The 22804-nt window shown below is 41.2% G+C and overlaps 1 protein-coding gene across 2 annotated transcripts in view; it reads right to left on the bottom strand.

Annotated features, from left to right (window-relative positions):
• The window catches only part of asap2a (ArfGAP with SH3 domain, ankyrin repeat and PH domain 2a), a 211086-nt gene that overhangs the window by 68437 nt on the left and 119845 nt on the right, over nucleotides 1-22804 (bottom strand). For both annotated transcript variants that reach the window (XM_078541632.1, XM_078541631.1), the window contains exons 5-9: nucleotides 18278-18327; nucleotides 16371-16500; nucleotides 10589-10674; nucleotides 10334-10409; nucleotides 3372-3458 (exon numbers count right to left, since the gene is read on the bottom strand). In XM_078541632.1, the coding sequence (XP_078397758.1) occupies nucleotides 3372-3458; nucleotides 10334-10409; nucleotides 10589-10674; nucleotides 16371-16500; nucleotides 18278-18327 (429 nt within the window). The remainder of the gene's footprint in view (nucleotides 1-3371; nucleotides 3459-10333; nucleotides 10410-10588; nucleotides 10675-16370; nucleotides 16501-18277; nucleotides 18328-22804) is intronic.

Genomic DNA, 22804 nt, shown 5'->3' on the forward strand with positions numbered 1-22804 from the left:
TATTTTCTTTATATTACTAAAACATGTTACATTCAGCTATATGTAAAATTGTGTTATGATTTTTCTGTGCCTGAACGTTATCAGTTTCTCCCCTCAATCCATGTTTTAGTTTAATCTTCGTAATGAATATATTCCTCTTCCATGGTTTCCAACCTTTTCCCTCCCTCTATTTTTCTGACAGTTTTATTCCCTCCTTCTCAACTGAAGCCTGTGTATGGCTCTGCACGTGCCAATCCCTTCAGTAATAATGCAAATTAGCAGTCTTCATGTGTAAACTTAGACATAAGGGGCCAAGGTATTACAAGCATAAAACCAACAGTGATCTATTCATTTTAAATTGGACACAGTGAGGGTTACAATTAGAAAAACTAACCCAAATTTTAGACATGCTATTGCATAATTCAGTGTCACACAATTATTTCTTTTCAGATCAAAGGTCAAGGTTCCCCATATTTTATCACTACCTTTCATCTAATTTTGCCTAATCTGATTGCAGATCTCTGAATAAGGTTACAGTATCTAACCATTCTGTGCTTTGACATGTGATGCTCCAATTTACCTATTGTTTCACCTGTCAAATCTTGATCTTCCCTGGAATAACCCTTGCTTGATTTACACCACTCCCTCATTAGCCTCACGAAAACAGCAGCTCACCCTTACCTTCTCTGTTATTTTTAACAGCTTGCTAAGTTTGCCTATTAGTCTCCAAGTAAGTTTGCCACAGGGAGTTAAGTTAGTACTCCTACTAACACCTTATCTGAGTCCTTTTAAGTTGATTTTCATTTTGAGATTAAAAAAAAAGTTTTGATACAAAATTAGACATCACAAATATGCGTGAAAAGGCAGATTCTGTTGAATTTTGTAAAATAAAAATGAGATCAGTTCTCAGGCATTGGTAATATCTTGTATTCCTAATTAAATTTTTGCCCTAAGCAAGAACATTCTGAAAATAAATGAAAGTTTAGAGAGGTCAAGGGGCACAAAAACAACTTTAAAATAAAATATAGCTGCTGGTGGAAGAAACCATAAAAAGGGCACCTGGAATTCTGCTTTTATAGCAATGGACACAAAAGCAAGAGGCTGATGATGTGTTTATAAGACAACAGGAACCTCGCCACAGGACACCGAAGCCGTGGTGAAGTGGCAATGGAATTACCTTCATGGTACCCAAGATGAGAAGACTGTATTCATTGGAGCAAAGAAGCATAGATGGAACACAACATACATGTTCAAAATTCTGAAAATGTTTGAAATCCCATATAGTCATAGACTACTTCCACTTTTTGGCAAATCTAACAAGGGAGCATATGTTCAGTACTAGCACAAGTATAAAGGCAGAGTACAAAATTACTTTTTCCATGCAACAGACTATTAAACTATAGAACAATTTTACAAGTTGCTATAAAGTTGAGTGAATAATGATCTTTATGGGGATAGTAGGTAAACACAAAAAAGAAAAATATTGAGTACAGGGAAATGAGGTTAAGGATAGTGCTACTATCATGGCACAAATACAATGGGCCAAGTGACTACTTTCCGTATCGAAATTTCCATGATGCTATACAAAGCATGTGCCTTTTTTCAGTCATTTACCACTTAATTTCAGAATTTGTCATGAGGCTATGTCCCTTTATTTTTGAAAATATGATTTTTAAACTTTGAACTGATTAGAAATTTTGCAATTTGAACTGAGACAGAACAACCTGCTTAAAAATATAAGGCCACATTTCCAAGGTGAAGGTAAGAAGCAAACAAATCATCCTCAGGGGAGCGTGAAGAGAAAGACATTTCCAAGAATCCAGGCACCCACTGAAACTCGTAACTGTCTAAGGAAGAGACATTAAAAATGCAAAATACTGGATATTGAAACAATGGCTCTCAGAAAGACACACCCAAAACCTCTTGGAAATACACACTGGGTAAAGTATTTGAAGGCAAAGCTGCCCAGGAACTGGAGAGATTGCAAGTGACACAGGCGGTGTAAAGAAAGTCTTCAGCAGAGGAAACAGGCTGAAAGTTGCTCTTCCTTCCTCTCTTTTGGAACAAGCGCATTGCTCGGTTCAAGAAGCCAACTCCACCAGAAACCTACCAGTGAACCTCGATAATAACCACAACATCTTTTACATCTGACCGCACCCAAGAAACCAGCTAATTGGCCGCAGCGTTTAAAATCTACGCATCAAGGACAAGCAAAGGACACTCAACCGTATATTCTTATACTTTTAAAAAAAAATTGGACTCTAACTCCCCTTATTTCCAATACCTGTGTGTGGGGGCCCAAATGACTGCATGAGAGTCGAATGCTTGACATTGCATTTTTATTATTTTTCTTGGGTTTAGTGGTTAATAAATTTGCTCTCTCTTTGACTCAAGAAAACCTTGTTTGACTGGCTCCTTATTGCTCACAGCTTAAATAATTAAATACATTCTGATATAGAAAAGGCAAATCCTCATGATGGGGGGAGAAAAGAAAACTTAAATGTTTGCTGTGACCAACCAAGGAGGTTGAATAGAGGGAAGCCAGTTCACCCCTTCTCACCTGGTCGCAACAAGTCCTACTTGCAAGCTACAAAGCTCATGGCACTGTAAACTTCTGTGACCTTAATAAGAAAAGTAAGCAGCAAACAAGTCGGCAGGGAAAAGTTAAACTCCATCAAATCCAGGCACCGGGTTCAAGCAAAGCACACTTTTGGTGTTGTAAAATGAAACAGTTAATATATAATTAATGCTGTTAAAGGGAAGAAATTATCCTATTAAATTTTTGTCACACGAATTTCTCTCTAATTTCATCACACTGAGAAGCAATTTGAGGAATGCCTGAATGAATCATGGTCTAAGACTTTTGAAATAGACCATATTGATCAAATCCAATCAAAAATGGTCATATTTTCCTTTTTTTCCCCCACTCAGTTAATCCTAACCATTAGAAATAGCTTACTAAGTATATAACCCATATAGAAGTACAAAACGATTGCAATTAAGGGTACATTTGGAGCCTTTTGGTCACTACAGAATTCATCCAATAAAATGGAAATGTTACATTATCATTGTTGTAGCTACAATATTGTCATAGCATTCAAATATTCAATATCATTCAATTCATTCTCATGGACATAAATATCTGACAGATATCAGAATCTGAATGTTTAAAAAAAATTATTACTGTAACTGAAGAACCTCAGTCTTTTAAATTGTAATATTTGCTATGTCTTAGGTAAATATGACTTGTATTAGGTAAATATGTAGACATGTTTGTTCTCTGAACATAAGCTACACCATTATGACTAATAACTTGAACAATTATGAAGAAGCAAGTTTGTTAATGATACACAGATGTATACTTGTACTAGAGTACAAAATAAATTGCTCACCTCTTTTTGTTCTACCTGTAGCCCTGCTTTTAAAACATCTCGAAGTTGAACCAGCTGTTTTCTTTCCTCATCCTGCACTTGTTTAATCTAGGAATAAAATCTTTGTGGTCAGATTTCACGTAGCAAAAATAATTCTTCTAGGCATAAGAGTAACAAGCCTGTTTTTCTCTATAATTACAGATGTACTAATAAAATCACATACTCACAAATGACTTCATCAATGAGGTGATAATTGCAAAAGAAAATTCTCCTGCTTTTTTTTTAAAAAGTCACTTCAGGCCTGGTGAGTTCCCAACCTCATCCAACTGGTGGAGAGGAAACCAATTCAGAGCCAAACTCATCCCCAGAGTGCCCAGTGTAGCAACATCTAACAATTAGGTGCAACAGTTTTTCTTTCTCCTCTCTTCACTTAATTATTAATTTAGGACATGCCCAACTAAATTTCATTCATCTCTTAACTTTTCTATGGTTTTAAATCTCTGTTGGTGCTTAGATTCCCATGAGATTTTGGGCTAAAAACCCAAGCGTTAATAGGTTTCAGGGCCAAGTCATGAAATGTACTAGTGGCAAAAGTGAGGTGACTGCAGGGAAGGCAAGGGCCTGTCTATAAGGACTAGTCCAAATACCTTGGAATGGAAGTGAGCCCTGCATCTTTTGTTAAAGGCCCTCACTTGAGGGCCTGAATTAAGCAGTTGGTGATGCGCAAGCCTGATGTGTGACATTAGTCTTGGCCATCTTTTCTACAAATGACTTCCAAAAGGTATTGATAAAATACCACATAATAGGCCTGCTAGCAAAATTGAAGCCTATGGGATTAAAGAATAGGGAATGCATGGATAAGAATTTGGTCAATGGATAGAAAGCACATCAGTGGTGAATGGCTGGAGGAAAGTGTGCAATAATGTTCCTCAGAGGTTGGCGTTGGGACCACTGCTCTATATCCTTTATATAAATTACATGGATTTGGGTATTCAGGGCATAATTTCAAAGTTTGCAAATGACATGAAACTCAGAAATGTAGGGCAGAATCTTGCCCTTGTCGGGCGGCCTTGATTGGGAAGCCAACCGCTGCCCGCGATCGGGACCAGAAGGTGATTTCACGCTGGGGGGCCAATTAAGGCCTGCCAGCATGAAACATGAGTGGCAGCGCTCAGCGCTGCCTGTGCGGGCAGAGGGAGAAGGGCAAGTGGGGCGAATGCGTACTTCGCGCATGCGCGCGAGTGCATGCTTGATAATCTCCCTGAGGCACAGAGCTGCCTCTGGGAGATGAAGAGTTATAAAAAAAATAAAGAAATTAGAAATGTAATAAAACATGTCCCCTCATGTCTCTGTCACAAGAGCAGAGATATGTTATTAATTAAGTTTTAAAACTTTTTTTTTTCCTTAAGGAAACTTCATCCCACCCATGGATGAGGTTTCCTAAAAAGTGCAAAGGCCACTTGGCCTTTCCACCTGCCCGCCAAAAATTTGATAATTTAATAGCCTTAACAATTCCTGCACGTGGCCGCCGACCGAACTATCGCGTGACTGCGCGTTGACATCGGGACATTCGCCCGACTTCAATGCGCGTCATTCCACGCTCAGGCAGGTCGGGCGCATGCCCACCCACCGAGGTGAAAATTCTGACCACAGTAAACAATTAGGAGGATAGTAGCAGACTTCAGGAGGGCTTAAACAAACTTTTGAAATTGGCAGGCCTATGGCAGATGAAATTTAATGCAGAGAAGTATGAAGTGAAACATTTTGGTAGGAAGAATGAGGAGTGACAATATAAATTAAACCTTACAATTTTAATGGAGTTTCAGGAACAGGAAGGCCTTGGGGTGTACACATACAAGTCTTTAAAAAGGGCATGACAAGTTGAGGAGAATATTAAAAGGCATATGGGGTCCTTGAACTTATAAGCAGAGGTATAGAGTACAAAAGCAAAGAAGTTAGCCTAAACCTTTTTGAAACGCTGTTTAGATCCCAGCTTTAGTATTGTGGCCAATTTTGGGCACTGTCTTTTAGAAAAAATGGCAAGGCTTAAAGAGGGTGCTGAGGAGATTTACTAGAATTGTAACAGGGTCAAGGGACTTCAATTATGCAGGGAGACTAGAAAAACTGAGGTTGTGCTCCTTACAAAAAAGCTTATGGGAAGATTTGATAAAGGTGTTCAAAAGTCATGAACAGCATTATTAGCTTTTCCATATTTACTGTTTCTAGTGGCAGAAGGATCAGTAACCAAAGGAGACAGACTTAAGATGCTTGCCAAAAGATCAAAGGCGATATGAAGAAATATTTTTCTTTTTTAAAAAGATGCGATTTGGAATGCGCTAGTTGACAGGATAGTGAAATTGAATAATAACATTTTAAAGAGGGCTGGGTAATTACATGAAGTGGGAAAAAAAATTTCAGGGCTATGGAGAAAGAGCAGATTGAGTTTAACTGGATAGCTCTGCTATAGAGGGAACACAAACACGATGGACCAAATGGTCATCTTCTGTGCTGTATGATTCTATAATTCTTCCATTATCTGTCTTAGAGACAGAGGCAAGGCAATAATCTAATAACCTATTATGCAGCATGGGTCATCAAAAAATTCAGGATAATGGTTCAACTTAGAGAAGATGGGCTGAATGGCTTCATCTGTACTGGCACTGTAACATTCTATGATTAAATGTCTGATATGATGCAAGCCCTCCTGAGCACCATCACCATGTTGAACGTTTGAAATATAAGGGGATAAGAAAATTCTTGAGACTTGAGGTACTGCGACACATCCAATAATTTAATAGCTAAACCAAGCAGGTCTCTATGAGTCTAAGGCAAAGCTAATGATTGGCTTACTAATGGAATCTGGAAGGGTACAGTGCCAATAGGGTCTGGGATCAGTTCCGGATAACCCTGCAAGATACGATCCTGGGCAGGGCAGTCCTAAGAGAACAAATAATGGGGAGCAGTTCTGGTTAGTTGCATAATTCTAGCTGGTTAAACTTTAGAAGTATACTCATGCACCCTCAGGAGTTCTTGAACCCAGGTTGTCAGTATATACCAGAAATCTCTAAATTTGAGTGAGTAGAATGTTCCCTTGTGAGAAGAGGCTGGATATTGCCTACTGGTCAGGAAAAAAAACAAAGGCGAGTATAAATTTCTCAACCAATCAGGTTTTCACCACTGCCATAGTACCAAAGCACCTCTCAAATGACATCCTACATGATTGTGATAAAGGTAAACCACCCCTCTTCATCCTTCTCAACCCACCTACAGCAAGGGTCAAAATATTTTATTCCCCCAAGAGTTCTTTTTGAGATTTTCTCGAGGGCTACTTTCTGATTTTCGGGGGCTACTTATTTGGTTTCCAGGGGCTCTTTTTCATTCCTACTAACCCCTTTATTAGGTGATGCAGTCATGTGGTAACATTATCTTCTGTATTTGTATTGAGGTTTTTTAAGATTTGAAACAAAAAACTACTGCGGATGCTGGAAATCCAAAACAAAAACAGAATTACCTGGAAAAACTCAGCAGGTCTGGCAGCATCGGCGGAGAAAATGCCGATGCTGCCAGACCTGCTGAGTTTTTCCAGGTAATTCTGTTTTTGTTTTTTAAGATTTGCTTCATTAGATAGATAAGATAGCACAAATACCAAAGACTGCGTATGGGTACCTGGACTCTCAAAACAGAATTAAAAGAATTCATCAATATTCTCAATAATCACCCCTCCATTAAACACAAAGCCACAATACACAAGAAAGGCGTTAATTTTCTATACACCACATTATTTATATTGCCACAAGAAAACAACAGGCATAAGTTGGCAACGCAAGTTTTTTTCAAAATAACTGATATATACTTCGAGATACAAAAAGCCATCATCCTAAACACACTTTCCATGGAATCATGAAGTCAGAGCTAATGCGTTTTCATCATATATGCAAAAAGCTAGAAGATTTCAGCCAAGCAGTTACTGCCCATTTACTGCATTAAGACAGAGAGGATACACAAAAAGATTCTACAGACTTAGAATCATTTTGAAAAGTAAAGTGGGGATGTCAATTCACTGAACGAGTATAACATCGGCTTTTAAAAGAGGCAAAAAACCTAAAAGATTTGTCAGGAACAGGCAACAAGGATATAAGCTACCTCACTTCCCAACCTTACACCTCGCTCCCTCCATTCACTCACTCAGCAGTCCCATTTCCCAACTGCTGACAATCTCACTCTCCCCTCTCCCAGTCGCTCTCCCCCCTCCCCTGGAGTCAGTCTCTCTCTTCCACCCACCCCCTGGAGTTTCCCTCACTATTGCTGCTCCAGTGCTCAGATTCATGCGCAGCCACTCACTTTCCTGCTTCAATCACAGGCTGCTTCTCTCCCATGTTTGCTGCTGATAGGCTCACCAGTAAGATGCAGTTGAGCCTACCAGCAGCAAGCACGGGAGAGGAGCAGCTCCTCATATACTTGGTCACTTCCATGTAAGGGAGCAGCTTTTCTCTCATTGGTCATCCCGTGATTGAATTTTCTCAGGCGTTTTAGGGCCTTTTTAGCACTTGCTGCCCCCAATGTATTTTGAACCCTGGTCTGCAGCCTTTGACACAGTTGACCACTCAATCCTCCTTCAACACCATTGTCCAGCTGGGTGGTTCCATTCTTAGCTATCTAATCACAGCCAGGGAATCACCTGCAATGGTTTCTCCTCCCACACCTGCTCCATCACCTCTGGTATCCCCCAAGGACCTATTCTTGACCCCCACCCCATTTCTCCTCTACATGTTGCCCCTTGGCAACATCATCCAAAAGCACAGCTCCGTTTCCAAACACACACTGACAACACCCATTTATCCTTCAGCCACCACGTCTCTCGACCCCTCCACTGTCTCTAAATTGTCAGAGGACTTGCCCAACATCCAGTACTAGATGAGCAGATATTTGATCCAATTCGGTCTCCACTAGAAACTCAGTTCCCCACTCACTAACTCCATTTCTCTCCATGGCAACTGAGAGACTGAACCAGACCTTGGTGTCATTTCTTACACAGATGAGCTTCAGACCACATATTCGTGCCATCACTAAAACAGTCTATTACATGACCTATAACACCAACTGACTCCGCCCCACCTTTGTTACCACTAGACTTGATTATCCCAATGCACTCCTGGCCAACCACCCACAGTCTACCCTCTGAAAATTTGAGGCTATCCACAACTTTATTGCCCTCTCCCTACCTCTAAATTCCAATTTTAATTACTCCACCATTGTTGACCCTGCCCTAATATCCTGTGGGGCTTATTTTGCTTTATAGCACTCATGTGAAGCAACTTGGACATTTTAGTTTGTTAAAGGAAGTAAATAAGTTGTTGCCATTGAAACAGAGACTAATAAATATATCATGACTGGTAGCCTTGAGTGTTAAGACAACTAGCTGAACAAAGGGGGAAAAAATTGAGATCCAATATAGTCTGGATGGCCATTTCTACCAAGATGACATCTGCCATTTCAGCAGCCTTGGCTCATCTATCTGGCACTGACTGTCAGGAACTGTCTTTTCAGGGCCTGGATGAACAGGGGGGTAAATGCAGAGCAGTGTCATCAACTACAAAGACTACCATGCAGCTACCATGCAGTATAGGCTGCCACATTCAATTACAGATGGTAGGCCACAGCTGACCTAATTGGAGACATGCTTCAGTGCTTGCCTATGGGAATTTGCCCTGTGGATGGCACAATAGACTAATGCAATATTACCCCCGCCTCAGCAGCCAAAGGGTTGGGTACCAGACTGCTCTGTAACTTGGCTCAAGACTCATGTCTGCCGAATAGAGTTTATTTTCCTTTTATTTTAGCTGTTATTTTTCAGTCCACTTCAGCCTTGGAAATGGCTATTGATGTGATAAGATACCATTTGAGGGTAACCAAAGGTTTTTTTAAAAAATCCTTTCATGCAATACTTCAACTTTGATTCTCCCCAATTCGAATTTCACTTATATGCAACTTCTCACTTCTACAATTATTCAAATCCCATACCTGAATCTACGCTAATGAGCTAACTGGAGAGAATTGGGTGCAACCAAGATGTCTGTATCTGAGTGTGGTTCAATCTAAACAAAGCAGAAACTCCAGACATGAATCTCACCAGGCTATTAAACCATAGAAGGAAAACAGGTCCAAACCTGCCCCTCTATTGAAATTCACTTATGCAGCACTTCATGGCGCTAACTATTGGAAAGTTCTCAAGAGCAGATTTCTCCCTTCCCTCTGGTCCACTGCAAGGTCAATTATAAAACCAAAATGTTGCCTGTTGAGGCCATCAGAAACCAGAAATCAAACCAGAGACCTGTATGTCTTGGTTTTAATCCATCCAACAACAAAAACTTGTATTTATATAGCACCTTTAATGCAATAAAACGTCCCAAGGTGCTTCACAAGAGCACTATGAAACAAAGTATGACATCGAGCCACATTAGGAGATACTAGGTTAGATGACCAATAGTTTAGTCAAAGAGGTAAGTTATAGGCTGTGTCCTAAGAGAGGTAGAGAGATGGAGAGATATTCCAGAGCTTGGGGCCTAAGCAATTGTAGGCACAGCCAATGTCGGTATGATTAAAACTGGCAATGCACAAGAAACCAGCATTGGAGGAGTGGAGATATTTCAGAGGTTTGTGGTGCTGGAAGTACAGAGGGGCAAGACCATGGAGGGATTTGAAAAGAAGAATGAGAATTTTAAAATCAAGACGTTGCTTGACCAGGAGCCAACGTAGGTCAGTGAGCACAGGGGTGATAGGGGAATGAGACTTTCTACGAGTTAAGACATGGGCAGCAGAGTTTTGGATGACCTCAAGTTTAGAGGATAGAATGTGAGAGTCCAGTCAGGACTGTATTGGAGTAGACAAATCTAGAGCTAATGAAGCTATGAATGAACAACAGTAATTTGCATACTTCCTCAATAGGCACATATAGATTTAGTCACAGTAATAATTGCACTTACAGCATGCAAATCTGTCGCCAGCTTTTCCATGGAGGGTTTTAAACTTTCTACAGCCTTCAAGCCATCCTGAAAGAAACTGTTACTAGATAGTTAAACTGGAATGCATCATACAGAAATATATTATAAATTATCAGCATAATTAGGCAATAAACTGAGTGATTTTAGAAGTAAAGCAGCATAAATTTTATGAACAGAATTCAACGTAATCAAAACAGTTGTAAATATTTAATAAAAAGGATAAAACGAAAAACTTACTTGCATTGTGCATGGAAATATTTAATCAGGTTCTGGAGTAAATCAACACCTTTCTTAATCTTGATCTCATTGACTTTAAGCAAATACTGCAGAAGAAAATATATTTTGAAGCTGAAAATTCAGAATGGTTCAACATTCAAGAAAAAAACGAATGCAATAAAAAATTCTCAAGAAAGGTGTACAACTGCTGATTCTGGTGGAACCTGTACATTTACTTACACAACATAAGAACTTTAATATAAAAGTCAGCATTTTCTAATGATGCATTACAAATCATCACAGATAACTGTATGTTGGTCAATAGATTTGCAAAGAAAATGATCTAAAATGTTGCACATTAATAAAACTATGAGAGTGTGGATCTACCAGCATTTATAAAAATACAAGTTGTGGGGCTGAAAATCCTTAACCTTGCTCCACCAGAAATACAAGAGAGCTAGTGCCTGTGACTTTCACTCCTGATCTGCTGGATCAAAATCCTGGAACTCCCTTCCTAACAGCAACTGTGGGTGTACCTGATGGACTGCAGTGGTTCAAGAAAATAGCTCACTACCACATTTTCAAGGCAATCAGGGATGGGCAATAAAATACTGCCCTTGTCAGTGACGCCCACATTCCATCACAGAATAAAAGTAGCTCGGATCAGGGCAAGGTCTCAATTTCTACCATCATGGGTATATCTTGAGCACCCAATAGGGATGGGGGAATGTATTTGCAGTCGCTACCAGTAGACAAAGCATTATCATTTCTATTGGTCAGCCCAATTACCCCAGCTCTGAGTGAGCCCAGATACTGGAATTCATGTGGAATCCACATCAGCAGCCCGAGGTGGGTTCCACTGTATGGCTGCGCCGACCTGTACAGTAGGGACAGTAGGGTTCATCGTCGTGCCAGGTTGTTCAGTGACAAGGAAACGAGAGTTCAAGGAAATCACAGTAATTCTCAGTCCAGGCCTCTTTGGGAATCATCCTCACCAGCCTGCCTGCCACAGAAGCATCTGTCCATGACAGCATCGATGAAAGTGACCACCGCACAAATCATGTGAAGACAAAATCCCACCTTCACATTGAGGATATCCGCCATCATATTGCATGCCATTCCCACTGTACTAAATGGGATAGATATCTAACAGATCTAGCAACTCAAGACTGGGCATCCATGAGGCGCTGTGAACCATCAGCAGCAGCAGAACTGTACTCGAACACAATCTCTAACCTCATGGCCCAGCATATCCCCCACTCTACCATGATAATCAAGCCAGAGAGTCAACCCTGGTTTAATGAAACGTGCAGGAGGGCATGTCAGGAGCAGCATCAGACACACCTAAAAATGAAGTGTCAACCTAGTGAAGCTATAACACAGGACTACTTGCATTCCAAAAACAGAAGCAGCAAGTAATAGACAGAGCTAAGCAATTCCACAACCAACAGATCAGACCCAAGTTCTGCAGTCCTGCCACATCCAGTTGTAAATGGTGGTGGACAATCAAACAACTCACTGGAGGAGGAAGCTCCACAAAAATCCCCATCCTTAATGATGGAGGAACCCAGCACATTAGTGCAAAAGATGAGGCTGAAATATTTGCTACAATCTTCAGCCAGAAGTGCTGAATGGATGATCCATCTCGGCCACCTCTGGAAGTTCCCAGCATCACAGATGCCAGTCGTCAGTCAATTCGAAGGCACTGGATATTGCAAAGGCTATGGTCCCCGACAATATTCCAGCAATAGCACTGAAGGCTTGTGCCCCAGAACTTTCCATGCCCCTAGCCAAGCTGTTCCAGTACAGCTACAGCACTGGCATCTACCCAGCTATGCAGAAAATTGCCCAGGTATGTCCTGTACACAAAATGCAGGACAAATCCAACCCAGCCAATTACCGCCCCATCAGTCTACTCTCGATCCTCAGTAAAGTAATGGAAGGGGTCATCAACAGTGCTATCAAACAGCACATGCTTATCAATAATCTGCTCACTGACGCCCAGTTTGGGTTCTGCCAATGCCACTCAGCTCCTGACCTCATTACAACCTTGGTTCAAACATGGACAAAAAAGCTGAACTCAAGAGGTGAGGTGAGAATGACTGCCCTTGATATCAAGGCAGCATTTGACCCAGTGTGGCATCAAGGAGCCCTAACAAAACTAGAGTCAATGGGAATCAGGGGGAAAACTCTCCACTGGTTGGATTCATACCTAGCACAAAGGAAGATGGTTGTGGTTGTTGGTCAGCCATCTCAGCACTAGGGCATCACTGCAGGAGTTCCTCAGGGTAGTGTCCTCAGCCCAACCATCTTCAGCCGCTTCATCAATGATCTTCCTTCCATCATAAGGTCAGAAGTGGGGATGCTCGCTGATGATTGCACAATGTTCAGCACCATTCGCGACTCCTCAGATACTGAAGCAGTCCATGTCCAAATGCAGCAAGATCTGGACAATATCCAATCTTGGGCTGACAAATGGCAAGTAACATTCGTGCCACACAAGGGTCAGGCAATGACCATTTCCAACAAGGGAGAATCTAACTAACCTTCGCCCCTGACATTCAATGGCATTATCATCACTTAATCCCCCACTATCAACATTCCAGGGGTTATCACTGACCAGAAACTGAACTGAACTAGCCACATAAACACTGTGGCTGGCTACAAGAGCAGATCAAAAGCAGGTCAGAGGCTAGGAATCATGCGGTGAGTAACTCACCTCCTGACTCCCCAAAACCTGTTCACCATCTACAAGGCACAACTCAGGGGTGTGATGGAATACTCTCCACTTGCCTGGATGAGTGCAGCTCCAACAGCACTCCAGAAGCTTGACACCATCCAGGACAAAGCAGCCTACTTGATTGGCACCCCAACCACAAACATTCACTCCCTCCACCTCTGATGCACAGTGGCAGCAGTGTGTGCCATCTACAAGATGCACTGCAGGAATTCACCAAGGCTCCTTAGACAGCAAGTTCCAAACTCACAACCACTACCATCTAGAAGGGTAGCAGATAGATGGGAACACCACCAATTGGAAGTTCCCCTCCAAGTCACTCACCATCCTGACTTGGAAATGTATAGTGTTCCTTCATTGTCGCTGGGTCAAAATCCTGGAACTCCCTTCCTAATAGCACTGTAGGTGTACCTACACCTCATGGACTGCAGCAGTTCAAGAAGGCAGCTCACCACCACCTTCTCAAGGACAACTAGGGATGGGCAATAGCAGCTAGCCCAGCCAGCGAAGCTCACATTCGTGAATGGTTAAAAACAAACCGCAACTGGCAGGAATCTGAATGAAAACCTAGCATTCCCAAGTCCTGAAAGAAAACAGCAGCCAGAAGTGCCGAGTGGATGATCCATCTCGGCCTCCTCCGGAGGTCCACAGCATCACAGGTGCCAGTCTTCAGCCAATTCAATTCACTGCACGTGATATCAAGAAACGGCTGAAGGCACTGGATACTGCAAAGGCTTTGGGTCCTGACAATATTCCGGCAATAGTACTGAAGATTTGTGCTCCAGGACATGCTGCATCCCTAGCCAAATTGTTCCAGTACAGTTACAACACTGGCATCTACTCAGCAATGTGGAAAAATGCCCAGCCATATCCTGTAAATACAAAGCAGGACAAATCCAACCCAGCCAATTATTGCCCCATCAACCTACTCTTGACCATCAGTAAAGTAATGGAAGGCGTCATCAACAGTGCTAACAACTGGCACCTGCTTAGCAATAACCTGCTCACTGACGCCCAGTTTGGGTTCCGCCAATGCCACTGAGCTCCTGACCTCATTACAACCTTAGTTAAAACATGGACAAAATAGCTGAACTCCAGAGGTGAGGTGAGAATGAATGCCCTTGACATCAAGGCAGCATTTGATCTAGTGTGTCATCAAAGAACCCTAGCAAAACTGGAATTAATGGGAATTGGGGGGAAATTTTCCGCTGATTGGAATCATACCTAGCACAAAGATGGATGGTTGTGGCTGTTGGAGGTCAATCATCTCAGCTCCAGGACATCACTGCAGGAACTCCTCAGGGTAGTGTCATCAGCCCAACCATCTTCAGCTGCTTCATCAATCACCTTCCTTCCATCATAAGGTCAGAAGTGGGGATGTTTACCAATGATTGCACAATGTTTAGCACCATTCACGACTCCTCAGATACTGAAGCAGTCCATGTCCAAATGCAGCAAGACCTGGACAATATCCAAGCTTGGGCTGATAAGTGGCAAGTAACATTTGCACCACGCAAGTACCAGCCAATGACCACCTCCAACAAAGAGAGAATCCAACTATCACCCCTTGACATTCAATGGCATTACTAGTGCTGAATCTGCACTAACATCAGTTACAACTGACCAGGGACTGAACTGAACTAGCCACATAAATACTGTGGCTACAAGAGCAGGTCAGAGGCTAGGAATCATGTGGTGAGTAACTCATCTCCTGACTCCCCAAAGCCTGTCCACTATCTACAAGGCACAAGTCAGGAGTGTGATGGAATACTCTCCACTTGCCTGGATAAGTGCAGCTCAAACAACACTCAAGAAGTTTGGCACCATCCAGGACAAAGCAGCCTGCTTGATTGGCACTCCATCCACAAACATTCACTCTCTCCACCTCTGATGCACAGTGGCAACAGTGTGCACCATGTACAAGATGCACTGCAGTAACTCACCAAGGCTCCTCAGACAGCACCTTCCAAACCCACGACCACTTAGAAGGACAAGGGCAGCAGATACATGGGAACACCACCACCTGCAAGTTCCTTTCCAAGCCACTCATCAACCTGACTTGGAAATATATCGCGTTCCTTCAATGTCGCTGGAACTCCCTCCCTAATAGCACTGTCGGTATATCTACATCACTTGGACAGCAGCGGTTCAAGAAGGCAGCTCACCACAACCTTCTCAAGGGCAATTTGGGATGGGCAGTAAATGTTGGCCTAGCCAGTGACATCCACATCCCATGAATGAACTTTTTAAAAGCTGAAAGGAATAAAAACAAAAAAAAAAAAATTTGTAAAATGCCTTTCAAAGCCTCATGGCATTGCAATGCACTTTACATCCAATGCAGTACTTCTGAAACATAGTCACTGTTGCAATGTAGGAAAAGTGGCAACCAATTCCCACAAAATTCCACAAACAATGTGATAACAACCAAATAATCTGTGTTTAGTGATGTTTGGAGGATAAAAATTAGCCAGAACACCCGCTCTTTTTCAAAATACTGTAGGCATCTTCTAAGTTTACCTAAGAGAGCTGTGGTTTAATGTCCCATCTAAAAGGTGGCACCTCCAACAGTGTAATACTCCCTAGATTTGGCTCCACTGTGATTTGTGAACCCACAGCCTTCTAACTAAGAGGGAAGAGGGCTAATGCTGAGTGACAGCTAATTGCGATACTCCTAGGCAAAAGTGACACTACATAGATTCACCTAATCTGCCCTAGGGAGTAAGCAATGGACTTGTGATTTGCACCTTTCTGTTTGAGATGAAACTTCAATTATATAACCCACTTTGGGCAAACTGTACATGACTGCAATTTATGTTTAGGCTATATACAAATTTACATTAAGGCATGCAGCCAGATGCTACATGCAAATAAGCTTCAATTAATCTACAAGACAGTAATATAGTTTTTTTTCAACAAAATCAGTAGCTAATTGTCCAAAATATAATCTACTGACAGGTAATGACAGAAAAAACACAATCAGCCATGTAAATTATAGCAACGGCTGACCAAATAATTTCCTAATTACATATCAGCACAAAACTACCACATTACTCAGAATTAATTTACCTCGCACATTTGTAACTGAAAGAACCTTCGCTCTTTCTCCATTTCTTCAGCGATTTCTGCTCCACTTATTTCTGTACGGATCATACCATGTTGTTTGGCATGCTCTTTTTTCTCCTTTTCAATTTTTGTACTGCAAATAAAACAGTCATATTAAAAATGCAGTTACATTTTTCTAGTGTAACCTTCAAGTCCCACCCATAGCATACACTATTTTTTATAGTTAATGTTTAGTGACTGCTTCAAAGGCAGACATATTAATTAGCCTCAATGACTTGAGATGCTGATTCCAATGCCTTGTGATTCTGAACCCCTTAATCCTTAAGGTTTTCCACTCAAAGTACATATAATACCATACATTTGAAAGTCCATGTACACCACATCCACTTCAATTCCCCTGTCCACCATTATCTGTCACTTTCTCAAAGAAATCTCTAACACCAGGTTCCTTTCTGAAGTGTTGGCTGATATTAATAATTTTCTATTGTGCGGCCTCCAATGAGCACAGGGGGCCTGAAAGGAGGGCACACCTCCCCCCTTTATCCAGCCACTGGTCCGCCAGATTTTACCAGTAGTATCAGGGACACTTGGTGCTGCCCAATTCCACAGGCAGCAGGGGGATGCCTTGAAGTGGCCATTAATTGGTCACTTAAGGGCCTCAGCTGGTCCATGGGTGAGTATGAAAGAAAATAAATCTCAAGTGAACTTAAAAAAAACCCATTAGCTAATGAAAAATGCAATTTCACAGAAGACCAGTGCAATTTTCCCCAATGACCTGCCCAATACTTAAGCCTCAACCAACACCATTACAACATGATAGCTGGTAAGTTACTTACAACAGCAAGAATACTATCATGAGGTCATGAAAGGTGTATATAAATGCAAATTCATCTTGTGGAAAGACTAACAAGCAAAACTGCTGTAGCATAGCAAAATTTCAAAGTGACAACAGTCTAGGAGGTTTTGCTACTTATTAAAAAAAATGGAGGTATCAATTGTTTTTGGGAGAATGAATGAGCAAAATAAATATAGTTATAAACACATTAGACGTGAACAAACCACCATTTTTATCTTTAAAACATCAAGTGCAAGATGACTTCAATTGTGAAGCCACAAGCAAACTATGATGAATGCTTTAAAAATAAAAAAAAATACACTTTTATTACTACGTTAGCAACAATACTTAGAATAATCTCCTTGCAAAGTATTGTACACCACTCATGCAAATTCTTAAAAATATTTTAAACTAGTTTAGAATAGGTATACTCAAAATTGTACTTGATCCTAACTTATTATCTTTGTGATTTAATAAAAATAGAAACCAACTGAGTGATGCAAAATCTGCATTATTCAGAGGTAAAGGATTCATTTCCAGCCATTCTCCCTGCAAGAATAGCAAAATGCAAAGTTTGTAGAAATATCACTTTCTGGGATTAATTTTTAGCATTTTTCTGATACATTAGAATTAATGGACAAGCATTAAGCTATATGAAATAGAAAATATTTCATGAGCAGAAATTTTTATACCTTACTATATTAGAATTAAAAAGGAATGTTTAATAATTTGTTTATTGGTTTCCTTCCCGTCTGTATTTTAGCAATTGTTTTTCACTCTTTGAAGTGCCCATGGATCACCACCCAATCTGGATAGGCCATCTGCCATGAAGTCTTAGAAATGTCACTTAAAACAGGCCATTAAGAGGTTTCTTTCAAAATCACACTTCATAGAAGAACAGTTACTGTATCATGATCGATCTACACAGCTCACATCTTCAATTACAAAAGCATTGTTTTCCAAAAGAACAATCAATCAAATGTTGCAATTCCTGCTGAACACCCATGTATAGTGCTTATTACAGAATAGCTGAGCAAATAAATAACTTACAGGAAAAAAATATTCTGAGACTTACACTTTTGTTTCATAGTCCTTCCATGCTTTATCAAAAGGCTTCTTAAGATCCTAGAAATGAATGCAGTATAAAAGTTAGAAAATATAACTCCACAAATCAAAAGGGCGGGAGAGAGAAAACAAGAAATGATAGGCCACTTAGCCTGACATCAGTCATCAGGGAAATGCTGGAAGTCTTAACAATGCACTTGGAAAATCATGGTATGATCAGGCACAGTCAATAGGGTTTTACGAAAGGGAAAAGCATGCTTAACAAATTTATTAGAGTTTTTTTGAGTATTAACTAGTAGAGCAAACAATGGCAAACGAGTAGATGCAATGTACTTGGATTTCCAAAAGACATTTGATAAGGTGCCACACAAAAGATTAATACACAAGATAAGGGCTCATGGAGTTGGGTAATATATTAGGATGGATAGCAGATTGGTTAATGAACAAGAAGCATGGAGTCAGGATAAATGGGGCATTTCAAGTTGACATGCTGTAACTAGTTGAGTGGCGCAAGGATCAGTGCTAGGCCTCAGCTATCAAGCGGCACTTGCTTAGAAATAACCTGCTCACTGATGCCCAGTTTGGATTCCGCCAGGGCCACTCGACTCCTGACCTAATTACAGCCTTAGTTCAAACATGGACAAAAGAGCTGAGCTCCAGAGGTGAGGTGAGAGTGACTGCCCTTGATATCAAGGCTGCATTTGACTGAGTGTGCCATCAAGGAGCCCTAGCAAAACTGAAATCAATGGGAAATCGGGGGGAAAACTTTCCGCTGGTTGGAGTCATACTTAGCACAAAGAAAGGTGATTGTGGTTGTTGGAGGTCAGTCATCTGAGCTCCAGGACATCGTTGCAGGAGTTCCTCAGAGTAGTGTCCTCGGCCCAACCAGCTTCAGCTGCTTAATCAATGACCTTCCTTCCATCATAAGGTCAGAAGTGGGGATGTTCGGTGATGATTGCACAATGTTCAGCACCATTCGCAATTCCTCAGATACTGAAGCAGTCCATGCCTGAATGCGGCAATACCTGGACAATATCCAGGCTTGTGCTGACAAGTGGCAAGTAACATTCACGCCGCACAAGTGTCAGGCAATGACCATCTCCAACAAGAGAGAATCCAACCATCACCACCTGATGTTCAATGGCATTAACATCACGGAATCCCCCATTATCAACATGCTGGGGATTACATTGACCTGAAACTGAACTGGATGAGCCATATAAATACTGTGACTACAAGAGCAGGTCAGAGGCTAGCAATCCTGCGACGAGTAACACCTCCTGACTCCCCAAAGCCTGTCCACCATCTACAAGGCACAAGTCAGGAGTGTGATGGAATACTCTCACTTGCCCGGATGAGTGCAGTTCCCACAACACTCGAAGTTTGACAGCATCCAGGACAAAGCAGCCCACTTGACTGGCACCATATTGGCACAAACATTCACTTCCTCCACCACCGACGCACAGTAGCAGCAGTGTGTACCATCTACAAGATGTACTGCAGGAATTCACCAAGGCTCCTGGGACAGCACTTTCCAAACCCACGACCTCTACCATCTAGGAGGACAACGGCAGCAGATGGGAATACCACCACCTGGAAGTTCTCCTCCAAGTCACTCACCATCCTGACTTGGAAATATTTCGCTGTTCCTTCACTGTCGCTAGGTCAAAATCCTGGAACTCCCTTTCTAACAGCAATGTGGGTGTACCTATATCACATGGACTGCAGCGGTTCAAGAAGGCAGCTCACCAGCACCTTCTCAAGGGTAACTAGGGATGGGAAATAAATGCTGGCCCAGCCAGCAAAGCCCACATCCCATGAATGGATTTTTAAAAAAACATACAATCTATATTAATGACTCAGATGAGGAGGCCATAAGTAATTTATTTAAATTTACTGATGATATAAAGATAGGTGGGAATACAATCTGTCAGGAGGATGCAAAGAGATTATAGACAAATTAAGTGAGTGGGCAACAAAGAAACATATGGAGATTAAGTGACTGGGCAACAAGGAGACATATGGAATATAATGTGGGGAAGTGTGAGGTTATTCACTTTGGTGGTAAGAAAAGCATAATTTTTTTTAAAGAGGTGTGAAACCTGTAAATATTGATGCTCAGAGGGGTGTACAAGGAACACAAAATGTTAGCAAGTACACTACAAGTACAGCAAACAATTAGGAAGATAGATGGCATATTGGCTTTTATTGCAAGGGGATTAGAGTACGATAGTAATGAAGTTTTGCTATAATTGTACAGAGCTTTCGTGAGACCACACCGCAGTATGCGGTTTTGGTCTTCATATTTAAGAAAGGAAATACTTCCATAGGAGGTGGTTCAGTGAGGGTTCACTAAATTGGCTCCTGGGATGAGAGGGTGAGTAAATTAGCCCTATACCCTCGGGAGTTTAGAAGAATGAGAGGTGATCTCATTGAAATGTTCAGGATTCTGAAGGGGCCTCATAGGGTTCACACTGGCTGTGGAATTTAGAACAAGGGGGCACCAACTCAGAAAAAGGCCCAATTATCTATGACAGTGATGAGGAGAAATTTCTTCACATAGAGAGCTGTGAATCTTTGGAATTTTCTAACACAGAGAGTTGTAGATGCGTCATCATTGAATAATTTAAGGCCGAGATGAATTGATTTTCGGTCTTTCAGGAAATTAAGGGATATGGGGAACAGGCAACAAAGTGGAGTTAAGGTTAATGATCAGCCACGATCGTACTGAATGGCGGAGCAGGCTCAAGGGTCTACTCTTGGTCCTATTTCTTATGTTAAGATCTAAAGGCCCTTGTACATAATTTATGACGGCAACGACAAAAGGACACAAAAGTCAAATAAGTATTTTTACTAGACAGTCAATATTTTCTAATTGCAATTACTTCAATACATTTGCAACATTTGCACCACACAAGTGCCAGACAATAACTATCTCCAACAAGAGAGAATCTAACCATCTCCCCTTGACATTCAATGGCATTAGCATTGCTGAGTGTCCCACTATTTATATTCTGGGGTTTACCATCAACCAGAAACTGAACTGGACCAGTCATATAAATACTGTGGCTACAAGAGCAGGTCAGAGGCCAGGAATTATGCAGGAAGTAATTCATCTCCTGACTCCCGAAAGCCTGTCCACAAGTCAGGAGTGCGATGGAATATTCTCCACTTGCCTGGATGAGTGCACCTCCAACAACTCACAGGAAGTTTGACAACATCCAGGACAAAGCAGCTGACTTGATTGACTCCCCATTCACCTTCTGAAACATTCACTCCCTCCACCACCAAAGCACAGTGGCAGCAGTGTGTACTATATGCAAGATGCACTGCAGCAATACATCAAGCCTTCTTCAACAGCACCTTCCAAACCAGCAACCTTTACCACTTAGAAGTACAAGGGCAGCTGATGCATGGGAACACCACCACCTTCAAGGTCTCTGTCAAGCCACACACCATCCTGACTTGAAACTAACAGCTCTGTGGATGAATCTGTACCACATGGACTGCAGCAGTTCAAGGTGGCAGCTCACCACTATCTTCTCAAGGGCAATTTGGGATGGGCAACAACTGACGCACAAATCTCATGCAAGAATAAATTTTTTAAAACACTCAAAAGTAGTCTGAAAATTTAATGCTGCTCTATTTCAAATAGAATTGGTCAGCAAAAATAAGGGCTAAACACTTCTGTTCTTCATGAGCCTGTATGCATACAGTATAATTCATTTCCCTAGCTCTTTTTCATTTATATGAGTAGTGGGAGGTCAAAGCTGACATATATTATGTTCAAATTCAAATTTCAATTCTGAATGAACTCAATGTTGTACTGTAAATTGGTTCACACAAATCCACCTCTGGAGAAAATTTCGCAATTACTTTAAAGCAGCTGTTAACATCTGTCACGTTACCCTTTTAAACGGTCTACATTTAATTGTTTCCTCATGCAAATTTATAAACCATCTGATGTATGCCACTGTGCAAATGTGTTTGCAGATAAAACACCCATGAAACACTCCCATTGACAAGTGACAATAGAAAATGAGCAGCTCCACTCAGCCTAAGGGGATTAGAGTATTAAAAGCAGTATTTTTTAAAATGGTGGCTTGTTAAATTGGTCAAATAAACCTACTTAAACTTTTATTTTTCAATATGCAAAATATATTCATGGAACATAAATTTACGATTTTTAGTGATCAGATGGCATAAGACCTTCATTTCGCATAAACAAAAAATAAAATCCAAGTACCTTTGCTAAACTATTGCACTCTGCATTTAATTGCTATCAAGATAATTAATATAATGGCCTCTAATTCTGTTAGCTTCATTGCTCTGCAGAATACAAGGTCAATTAGCAAATTAAATTTTCAATCCAACAATTAGCTGTTTGTTTCTTTGTGACATTTTTTGCTGGTAAAGAAAAAAAGGTTGCCTAACAGATCATAGGACAAAACATTTGGTTTCCTCTCAAGTATACAGCTTTCATTTTAGTCCCACTCTGCCCTCCATCCCAACTACCACTTTCCTCAATGCTGCACCA

This window comes from Cetorhinus maximus, chromosome 5, assembly GCF_964194155.1.
Source record: "Cetorhinus maximus chromosome 5, sCetMax3.hap1.1, whole genome shotgun sequence".
Taxonomy (NCBI): domain Eukaryota; kingdom Metazoa; phylum Chordata; class Chondrichthyes; order Lamniformes; family Cetorhinidae; genus Cetorhinus; species Cetorhinus maximus.